Below are 11,746 nucleotides of genomic sequence, written 5' to 3' on the forward strand. Positions count from 1 at the left end.
GTAAATTCAAATAAATTGTTTCTGTATAATCCAAGTATAACCAACTGAACTGTGTGTGATATGACTTAGTTCCTTACAAACTTATTACCAATGGGCTTATTTAAAAACATCATAGTTCCTAATAGAATGAATGATCATAGAAATCACTACACGTAATTCTGTATCCATTCGATTAAACTCCAGTCCACCCGTCCTTCCTGCCGGCCTATAAATCAAAATCCTCAAACTACTTTTTGACCTTTCGATTTTGCTTCTTCAGTCCCGGAACTTCTAATCTACCAACAGAACAACCACATCTTGCTCTCAGCACAAGAATAGCTCTTCCGTTAGGTGGTGCCATCTTCTTGAGTTCAGCTTCAAGTTCCCGATGATGATCGCGTGGCAATTCAAACAATCCCTTCTTAACAATACCAACAGCACCATCTTTAGCAATTGAATTTGAGCTCTTAACACAATCCTCAGTCTCTAATTGAATATCAAACTCGGCGGCTTTCTTAAGACCGTTACAATTTGGATTCCCACACTTCCTACTAGTGCAAACAACAACACCCCATGTTGCCAATGCAGCACAAGTAATACTGAGTCCTATAAATATATAGATTGTAGGTGCAACCTCAAACTCTTCTTTCATAACACAAAAAACCAATTTTCCGATCCTAATTGAACCTGTGATCAAAAACTCAATTGAAGGAAAGAACAAGAACCCAATTGCAAAGATAACAGCAATGAAAATCACAACATCAACCATAGCAGATTGAGATCGATCACATAGTGGAATCTGAAGGGAATTTGAGGATGATGATGAACAAGTTTGTGTCTTTCGATTCCTTGATTTCGAAACCAAATCCGAAGAAGGAATAGAATTCGCCATGGTTGAATTTTTGTCAACAGATTTGTTGCAGAGAGAGATTGAGCTATGGAAATATACCATTTCACAAACAGAGAAAAAACCGGAAATTTTTTTCTTCAAATTTTCAGATTTTCATATCAAAATCAGATCGACCCACCTCTGAAAAATCGAGAAAGATAAGAACTTTGAAGTGATCCAAGCAGAAAGATCGAAGATTGTTTGGTGGGTACCCAGATGAATCAAAATTCAAAAAACAAATAAAAAATAGATTTTTTTGATTGGGAAATTTGTTAGGTGAAATGAAATAAAATATGTGGATTGAATGAAAAGGGAAAAGGGGAAATGGGTTTTAGGGATTGAAGAGTTGGAGAAGAAGAAAAGTCATCATTCACTGCTTCATTATCATCAAAATCAAATCAAAAAAGGAAAAAGAAAATACTTATTTTTTAATATTTTTCATCACAAGATGTGTTGTTTGTTTCTTAATAAAGGCTCATGTTATGTAACGTATGATAGTAAAAGTCTCTTCTTCTAACAACAAAATATTAGTTTAGTAGTATAAAGTTTTATTAGATCTTACGACAATCAAAATGTAAGAGAATTTGATTATTAAAAACGATATTTAATAGTAGGGGTACTCACATACCCTAAAAGATATTAGTTCATTACAAAAAAAATATGATGGAATACCCATACCAAAAAATAAAAAGTCTCTTCATCTTAATTAAAAATAAAATTATGGCTAAGATGAATTCATGAAATTTAAAATAAAAAATATATTTTCTTGGTATAAATAAGGGTACAAAAAAAGATTTTCTTAACATATAAGGGATATTTTCTTAACATATATGGAACTAAAATGATCTTGAAAAATATTAAAGTGGAAACTTTTTCCTTACGCTTTTTATAATTTATACTTTCAATTTCAATTAAAAGTTAGGAAATTGATAAAAAAGAAATTATTAAGAAGTTAACAAAAAGTACCTTAAGGTACTTAACTATTAGATATTTGTGTTTCATTTAGAGATATCAAAATGAACTATCTAGACAGGTTCGAATTAGCTCATATTATGTTTGGGCTAAATTGGAGTGACTAAAAAGTTTAGATACAATTTATCTATATAAAATTGTAGCTAAAATTCGTCGTAAGCGGGTTGCGTGGTGTAGCAGTCCGACTCCTATAATATTAAAAAATATTTATTTAAATTTAAACATATTTAACCTAATGTCTTGTGTGTTGAGTTCAGAATGATGTTTTAACATAACTCGTCTATAAAATCTCTCTTATTTCTATTAGATTCTTAGTTTCGAACACAATATCATTTGTGACTTCACTTATATATATAAACTTCTAGACCCTATAAAAAATAATATTATGTTGGTTTATAATAATTGTAGTATATACTCAAGTTAAGAATGAACTATATACGTTAAAGTATAATCACACCATGTAATATATGATCATCATTCTTTACTTTATGTATGAATGTCCTGTATCCCTTTATCAACACCTTTATTATGAACAATATGTTAAATTCGGTTATGTGAAGTTCTCAATGATAAACAATTATGTTGCCTTTTAGTTTTTTTTGTAAAAATTATTGTTTTTTATTATGTTGTTGCTATAAAGGTTAAATCTAATTAGATACACATAATTAACAAAGAAAAGGTAAAATCTATATGATTTAACATTTTTTCTCATTTAATTTGATACACTACTTTGTTATTGTGCTTGAAAGGATATTGTGTAAATAAGACAAATAATATAATGTTTAACTTTATAATGTCATTCTAATTTTTATTCAATATTTATTATCTATTTTCTATAAGTAATGTTATAAAATAATTTTCACCTAAGGTTTATTACTAAGTTAAATGTTCCAAAATAAGAAAAACGAGCTGTCCGAACTAATCTGAGTAAGCCCAATCCGAACTCAATTTTAATATAGATTGGTCAGTCCAGACTAAAAAAACTTAGATTCAATAAAAAAATATAATATAAAACACAATCCCTATAAATTTTTTGGTTTTGATAAGTGGGTCCTACCATGTCCGTATATTTTGACAGATCTAATTCTATTCGGGAACTTTAGTGTATTTCAACTATTCTTCCCATTCCTCCTTTTCTTATAAAGCATATCACAATATTGTGTCATGATAAATAAGTTTAAATATCCAATATTTTTCATCTGATAAATGCATATTTTTTAATAATAAAAATTAATAAAACGTGATATATTTTTTAACCCACCAAAGTATCAAAGTACATGACATACCTATTATAGACTATGGGCTTGACTTCACCTATTTATCAACAATGTTGAAATGATTTGTGAATTATTTGGTGGAGTATGCCTATGGGCTTGGCCCACTTCTATTTTTAGAAAATAGCATGTTGCATTGCTTTTCCATGTTTTTATTTTGCCGTGTAAAAGAGGATCTCTATTCTCATCCATTGACCATGAAAGATGAATGTGTTTTTTTTTTTACGAAATAACTTGTTGGTCTATTAGTATAAAGTCTCTAGATTCTCAGGATCATTAAAATATTAATAATTCAATTCATATGACTGATACTTGATAGAAGAAATAGAATATCCGAAAAGAATTAATTTATTATCTAAAAGGGTGAGAGATAAAATGGATGAATGTATTTTGCAAACTAAAGGTTATTTAATTTTGTCGAGGTCAATAAAGTCATGTTCTTTTTTTACTATATAGTGATCAAAAGAAACGAAAAAGATGTTCTTAGTTTAAGATGTGACAGTATATTCACAATGAATGTTACTTGCTTAAGTCAAGGAAATTTTTTTTTTTACAAAAATAAGAAATATACCATACATGTTAATTATTAGAGAAAAAAATGCAAAAGGTAAAGAAGTCTTTTAATTGAAGTATGTTAGTAATGCGCTCCAAAATATTTGGACAAAATTAACCTTCTTATTTTATTTGTAATATATTTAGTAATAAGAGTATTTTCATAATTTCCATTTTACAAAAAAAATCAACCCCACTCATTCCTTCCTCTTTCCATCTCCATTTTTCTAATGCATTTGTTATGGTATAAAACAAAAATAAGTAAATCAATCAATATTTTTCAACATAAGAATCCACAAGTTTTGAATAATTGATTTTTTTAAGGAAACAAAATGAATAAGTTGTTGTTAAGAAACAAAAGCAAGAGAGAAATGCATATAAAAAGTTTATGTAAATGTGTGATTTTGTGTTCATGCTATAATTGAAAAATCAGGAGGGTCTATGGTCTTATGGGTCTTATTACTAAACATATTACAAATAAGATAGAAGGGCTAATTTTGCGTAAAAGTTTTGGTACACAATGTTAACCTATTTAAACTAAAAAATCTCTTTACCTTGGTTAACAAAACCTTTTAATAATTACTTATGACTTTAAAATTATTACCTATTGTTCTATCTTAGTAGTGAGATTGGTCAACATCAACTGGCTATTGAGAATTAGGTCAATAATCAAGTAAGAAAGATCTGACCAACATGACTATTGGCCAACCTAAATAGGGATAAGACGACAACGACAAGATACCAAAGGCAAGGTTACTCCCACCTGAATAGTGCAGACACATATTACCTACACAATAAAAGTAATTCAGATCTAGATTACTGTCAGACTGAGGTCGAGAAAGTACAAAATCTTATCACATTTAATAATAACATATCTTTTTCCCTCTACTATCTTTTTCTAAAACATACACTTATACTTATTTTTAAAAGAACATTAATAGTAAGCATTTGTGTATCATGGACTTGACTTTTAAGCTTTCAACCCACCACGCAAGTCTTGGTCTATGCAAATAAATACAATGACAATCAATCTCAACTTTTGCTAAAAGTGCTTATAAAATGTTGTTAAGGAAATGACTTTTGCTTTTACAGCACCAACATGAATTCAGCAACTTCGAAGCATGTATCAGATAGTTACCCATCATAAATTAGTGGCCAAGAGAGTCAAGATGGATTAGGTTAATCATAATCACTACAAAACTTTATTTCTACTCCAATCCTATTCTCATTTCAACATTTGGGTCAAACTTTATGTATGTTTATATGTAATGTAATATATATTTACTTTAGTATTCAATATTCATCCTAGTATAATATTAGTATGTATAAAAATCATTTGCAACATCAGGAGTGAAGAATTATTATGAAACTAGACTCAAACATTAAATCAAAAGAGATTTTGTATTAGGTTTAATCAATTTAAACGATTAAACTATTTGGTTAGACTGAGTGATTGCATATAATTAATAATTATATATAAATGCACAACTCTATATAATTAATAATATATATAATTATATTGAAGTAATATATATTTATTTTTATTATGTCCGAGTAAAACAAAATATTAGAGTAGATTTTCGTTTTTTTAAATTCTAAGGGAACCTTCTAGTTCACTTTTCAAGTATTCTGGTTTAACTGAATTTAATACACTTGGACTGGAATTTCTTCACTTTAAAGCGGTCTAATCACTCATTCGATTAAGTCTATAAATCATAGCCATTTTCAAAGCTTTGTGGACTAACCAAGGAACACATTGATTTTTTTGGTACTGCCAAGTGCATCATCTTACTTATTGGGTAAGGAACTAATATCTTTTGGTGTGTATGGTTGTCCTCTCAACAAATATTGCTCACAAAAATCGAACTTTTGACATTTTGATCATCCAACGAAAGCATTGATTCATCATGTGGTGTAATGTCTCACTAGATCTGCAAGTATCGTACTATTTTAAAGATAAAAAATTCAATCCATATAAACGACATTTGTTTAGATCGTGTAATTGTTTGGAGGGGAAATAAAAACAATCCATGAAGGACATGTAGCCCAAATATGCTATTCATTAGAGCAACAACAAGTGAGTGGGGAATCACTAAAAATTCTTAGAAATAAAAATTCCTAGTAGGCATGCAAATTCATTGACAACACACATCAAATTATAACATTTTTTAACTTGTGATTCCAATCACATTCTTAATAATTCTTAGACTAATCTTTTTATATAGTAAAATGCATTAGAATGTATGGTAAAGATGAAATTGTACACGGGTGCATTGGTTCATAGAATTTATTTTTAAGTAGCAAATTAAAAAATATCCTAATTCATTAATTTCTATATTTCAAAAAGATTAGTATTCCTTTACCAATTTTAAATATTATGCTAATCATGATAAGAAATTAAGTTTGTTTGAGTGTGATTATTTCTCTCATCAAGTATTGTTCATGGATATTGAACATTAACATTATATACATGATTATCCAGTCTTTACAAGATTAAAACAATTCCTTATTAATTATCAATTCTATGCCTTTATTTATTATAAATGATATGGGAAAAGAAAAATATGTTAAAAGAGAAAATGGTTGGGAATCTTGTTTAAAAGGAAAGGTCATGGATTCCTATACTTTTTCTATATGTTGTTTTTTTACCCACTTTTTTTATACTTTTTCCTTTCTTCCAACAAATCAAAATATAAGAAAATCTATAAAAATAAAAATAAAGTTTTAGAAAAAAGTTGAGGATGCTAAAAGTGGTGAGTTGGATTGAAAGAGACTATGGAAGTGCAACTTGTCATGAAACATGAGTTGTCAACTTATAAGAAAAAGAAAATAAAAAATAATAGTTAAAAAGAGCAAAAAAGAAAGATGTTTTGAAAGCCACAAATAAAACTTGTGGCTCAGAATCCTTCTTGCATATGATGTGGCAGCACTCAATCTTGACCGAAATCATCACTTTATTTGTTATCATTTATGATTGGTCAAAAAATAATTAATTATTAAATTTTTCATAAAAATATTTTTCAACCAATACATTCAAAGGACACATGTATGAGATAAAACTTGTATAAATATATATCCAACATGATATATTCAATGACAATATTTATGTTTTATTTATTGTTATCATTTATGAATAAATTTTAGTTAGAATTAAATTTTTAATACATTATCAAGAATTTATTAGTTATTATCTCTACATAAATACGTCTTCGTACGATTCTTTCTCATTATTCCATCTTTACTAGCATCAACGTATCAACAAAAAGAACACACAATCACCAAGAAACTCTTCCCACGTGTCACACTCTCTCTCATCCTTTTTCTCTCTCTACAACTTTACATAAACAAATAAAAAAAAACAAAAAACACAGGTTTTAAGGTTTTATCCTAAAAAGGAAAAACCAGATATGTCGGAAGCAAAAGACCCTGCGATCAAGCTCTTTGGGAAGACAATTCCGGTGCCGGAGATACCTGCCGGATCCGGTGACTCTAACAAAGACCCACCTTTATCTTCCGGTGATGTTTTTGATCAGAATCATGCTTCTTCTAGCAACTCTTCTGATAGAGGAGAAGAAGAGCTTGAGATTGAGCAGGTATTAAAAAAATTTGATTTTGAGAGTGACCCATTATTGGAAATGCAAATAAAAATAGTGGGTTGGTGTTAGTTTAGTGGATTATAGACATTGGAAATTCTGTTGACTTGATGTGGTGAATTTTCCTTTTTTTACTTTTTATTTATTTGATTTGGAAGTTTTCAATCTTCAGTTGTGAATTTGGGGTTTGTTCAATCTAGGGTGTTCATTTTATGGATTTATTTCTAGTTTTCCAATTGATATTAAGTTGTAAGAGTTTTTCATGCTATTTTTTTACTAACTGTTGCTTGAGTTTTTAATTGTTTGAAAGAGTTATCTTATTGTGATGGAATGAGTATTTGAATTAAATCTTCAGCTACTTTGTTAGTTTGCAAGGTTTCTAAAATTGCAGTGGTTTATATGTACCGAAAAATGTCACCAAGAGAATAAACTCGGATATAATATTGTGTTAGATGAGTGGACATATTAGAAAAGATAAGAGTATGAATGAATGCATTAGGGAGATAGTTGGATAACTACTATTATAAAAAAGTTCGTTGAATCACGCCTTAGGTGATTTATGTATTTTTGACCAGTGAAGATAGTAGATCAAGTGAAGTTTAGTCCAGTTTCTAGAAGCAGGGGAAGGCAAGAGAAACCATAAGCAAAATGAGTTGGAAATGTTTAGAGATTAATGATTTATCAATAGACATGATTTACGATAGAGTATTACTGGGTCGTTCGATCCAGACATTACCTCATCTAGTTCTAATGTGACTAAGGCTTGGTTGTTGTTGTTGTCTATGTAATTTATGTATTTGAAGAAGGTTCACATGCTTCTAGTGAGATCTCTTTGAATCCTTATTACTGTTTTTAACAAGGATAGCTACAAACATTAATCTCCTTTTGCCTTTTAAAAAAATAAAAAATCTCTAACCTTTTTTACAATGGATTATTCATTGTTCAGAATTCTTCTTGCCCATTTTCTTAGATTGTGGTAATTTGCTTATGGAAAAGTGCTTTCTGCTATTTAACTTTTGAGTTTTATGTGTCTTTTGCCAAATCTAGAAAGATAAAATTTGGGAACTGCCATCTTAAGAGTTTGATCTCAATTTGCTATACTTTCTGATTTGGTTTGATATTTGTTGACTGTGAGAGAAGAATCATGAGTTGCTGCTACTCAACTCATGGTTCTTCAAGAAATTCAATAATATTCAGCTGATTAAAAATTCCACTTTTACTGTCTTTTTTTTATGCTTGTTTCCTTTAGTTTGAGCTTAGTTCGGTGGTAACATTTCTAGCCTCATCCTTTTGAGGAAATATCGCATTATCATGTTTACGGATGAAACATCAAATTCGGGATTTTTACAGTTAACTTTTGGATCTTAAATTAGTGAAGGAAAATAGAGTGTTATGGTTTGTTTTCTGTTTTCGTTTGCAGTTGATATGTTTTCATTAACAACTACAAGAATGCTACTTTGTTTTCATTTTCTTACTTCTATAATTTTGTGAATGAAATGTGAAAACAATATTTTCTTGTTTTCACCATTTCCTTCACAAAATCTTGAAGCATGAAATATAATCAAAATAATGTTCTAGTTGTATCTTTTAATGTTAAACAACAACTGAAAAGGAATATAGAACTAACCAAACACCCCCTTACACTTTTGATTATATGCTACCGATTTTTCTTCTTCTAATGAGCTTTCTATGCAGTATTGTCAATTTTTCCATGTTTCAACGTTTACTTTCAATTTATAAAATCTGTGGCAAAGTGTTGTTTTTATACTTGTTTTGTTTCAGAAAGGATCTATAATTTCAGAAGGCAAAATTTAGCACAGTGAATTTATGCTTGAGCCATCCTTTTTCACAATATAAACGGTTAAATGTGTTGCTTATCGCCATATACTAAACTTTTAGTCTAGAGCAATATACTCAGCTGGAATTTTTGTGAATTCAGGACACAATGGGAGAGAAACCAACGGAGGATAAGATGGAAGATGTTACCCAATCATCGGAAGAGGTCACCAATTTTGATACGGCTTCAAGATCAGGTGAAGCATCTGTAACCCCCGCCACTGAGAAGGAGGCTACTACGTTGGAAACTTCAAGGGCTGAAGAAGAGTATGGTGAGAATTCACAAGAAATGACGCTGAAAAAGCCAGACAAAATACTACCTTGCCCCCGTTGTAATAGCATGGACACCAAGTTCTGCTACTTCAACAATTACAACGTCAATCAACCGCGCCATTTCTGCAAGAATTGCCAGAGATACTGGACTGCTGGTGGGTCCATGAGGAATGTGCCTGTTGGTGCTGGTCGACGGAAGAATAAGAACTCCATCTCTCACTTTCGTCAGATAACTGTTCCCGAAGCAGCACTCCAGAATCCTCAGTCAAATGGTGTTCATTATCCTTCCTTGAAATCTAATGGCACAGTCCTTACATTTGGATCTGATACACCCTTGTGTGAATCTATGGCATCTGTTTTGAACCTTGCTGATAAAACAATGAACAATTGCTTGAGAAATGGATTCAGTGGACCAGAAGAACCAATAATTCATGTTCCGTATTCCGGTGAAGAAAAAGGGAACAATAACTCTGATAAATCATCTGTCACTTCAACAAAGCCATCGGAAGGTTCAACCATTGATAAGTCCCAAGAACAAGTTATGCAGAACTTTCCCGGTTTCCCACCTCAAGTTCCCTACATAACTGGTTCCCCTTGGCCTGTCCCGTGGAATCCGGCTCAATGGAGCTCTCCTGTACCACCACCTTCCTTTTTCCCACCAGGATTTGCGATGCCATTCTATCCGGCAGCTGCTTATTGGGGTTGTACAGTGCCGCCGGGTGCGTGGAATATGAACATCCCATGGCTAGCACAACCATCATCACCAAATAGTACAGCTACAGCCACTAACTCTGGTCCTAACTCCCCCACCTTGGGTAAACATTCAAGGGAGGAAAACATGGTAAAACCAAATGATGCTGCAGAATCGGATGAACATAGTAAAGGAGGAATTAATAAAGAAAAAAACCTTTGGGTTCCGAAAACGTTAAGGATTGATGATCTAGGAGAAGCAGCAAAAAGCTCTATATGGACAACTCTTGGGATTGAAAATGATAAGGCAGGCTCATTTTCTAGGAGAGGAATCTTTAAAGCTTTCCCATCAAAGCGTGATGAGAAAAATCGTGTAATGCAAAACTCGCCGGTCTTGCAGGCCAATCCAGCAGCATTGTCTAGGTCGATTAACTTTCATGAGTCCTCATAGTCTTGTAGCCTATAAGTTTGTAATTATTTCTTGAGTGCAGCAAATGAGCAGATAGACATGGCAGTGTTCAACTGTTCTTGAGGAAGTTACGAATCTTAAAGACCCGTCAGTTCATCGGCCTTTTTTTTCCGTGCGTGTAAGAGTTGGTTCTCCTTGTCAGCAAATAGTATATCAGAAAATGGTTCTTCCTGCATTTGCTTTAGAGGAAAAAGGTGACCTTCTCTTTGAAAACTATGTCCCCTTTGGTGGTGGCAGCTAGACAATTTTTCATTCAGATGGTTTTCTTAGTTCATTTATATATGTAAGTTTATGTGACATAGTAAGACATAGTGTATTTGTCTTCCAAGATCCTAGATGTATGTAAATAAGAATCAAAGTTCAAACTGAGCTTTTTCTGTGCTATCTTTCTTTCAGAATGTGACCCTTTACTTTTCACAATCTAAGTCTTAAACTAGGAAGCAACAATCAACCTTTTAATCTCATCCACTTCATTTATAATGTGTTTCATGGTGTTTTACCATTTAGTATATCAACATTTGGGTCATAAAAAATTTCATGCAAGAATCATATATACCAAGCTAGCCATTTACGTAGATAGTTGTTATCTTAGGTCCCTTAGAGCCTTCAATTATGTCATTAGCAACCACTTATAAGGGGGAGCTACATTTGCTTGCATTTTCTTACATACAACAATCATATATTCTAGGCAAATGAGATAAGGTAATCTGTATTGTAGCTTTGGTTGGAGCTACTCCTCACTTGATTGTGTTTCATGTAACACCTCAGTCTTGACATGCGACCCTTTTAGTCCCATGAATTTACTCAGCCTATCAGCTTGTTCGAGCATTACATTATTACATTATTAATGAAAGGTTGTACACCTTAAAAGGGACCTCGGATAATATTCGTTTGACACCAAAACTACCACGTACCATTAGAATTGGTGTAGCAACATTGTATCTAAAATTACTAGAAAAGTGAAAAAAGACCATATATAATTTCATCATTCTTACCAAAGCCAAAGTTTTCATCATGATCTCCCTGAGGGTTCTCCTCTCTTTTGGTTTTTCTACATGAGGGTTTGTACTTTGTAGGGATTTTGATTTGTGGCTATTTTGGAACATGGTTTTGTTTCATGGGAAGAGGGTCTTGTATTTTTTATTGTACACATGTGGGGTTGTGATTTGGTTTTAGCACATTGTTTATTATGAGCATGTGGGGTTGTGGATATGTTTCT

At 31.5% G+C, this 11,746-nt stretch overlaps 2 protein-coding genes across 2 annotated transcripts; one reads left to right on the forward strand and one right to left on the reverse strand.

Annotated features, from left to right (window-relative positions):
- LOC109347342 (uncharacterized protein At5g19025-like) lies at window positions 1–1,272 on the reverse strand. Its single transcript, XM_019587117.1, has one exon. It carries the CDS (start codon window positions 929–931, stop codon window positions 227–229), a length of 705 nt encoding a protein of 234 aa, XP_019442662.1. The 5' UTR covers window positions 932–1,272; the 3' UTR covers window positions 1–226.
- Window positions 6,945–10,928, forward strand: LOC109347343 (cyclic dof factor 2-like). Its single transcript, XM_019587118.1, has 2 exons — window positions 6,945–7,259; window positions 9,199–10,928. Exons 1-2 carry the CDS (start codon window positions 7,074–7,076, stop codon window positions 10,507–10,509), a joined length of 1,497 nt encoding a protein of 498 aa, XP_019442663.1. The 5' UTR covers window positions 6,945–7,073; the 3' UTR covers window positions 10,510–10,928.

Source organism: Lupinus angustifolius, chromosome LG05 (genome assembly GCF_001865875.1).
Source record: "Lupinus angustifolius cultivar Tanjil chromosome LG05, LupAngTanjil_v1.0, whole genome shotgun sequence".
Lineage (NCBI taxonomy): Eukaryota > Viridiplantae > Streptophyta > Magnoliopsida > Fabales > Fabaceae > Lupinus > Lupinus angustifolius.

What these genes read in the sequence shown, in the direction of transcription:
- LOC109347342 (XM_019587117.1), bottom strand. Translation starts at nt 931, where the DNA reads ATGGTATATTTCCATAGCTCAATCTCTCTCTGCAACAAATCTGTTGAC.
- LOC109347343 (XM_019587118.1), top strand. Translation starts at nt 7,074, where the DNA reads ATGTCGGAAGCAAAAGACCCTGCGATCAAGCTCTTTGGGAAGACAATT. An exon ending in AAGAGCTTGAGATTGAGCAG is followed by an intron (nt 7,260 to 9,198) that starts GTATTAAAAAAA and finishes TTGTGAATTCAG; the next exon opens with GACACAATGGGAGAGAAACC.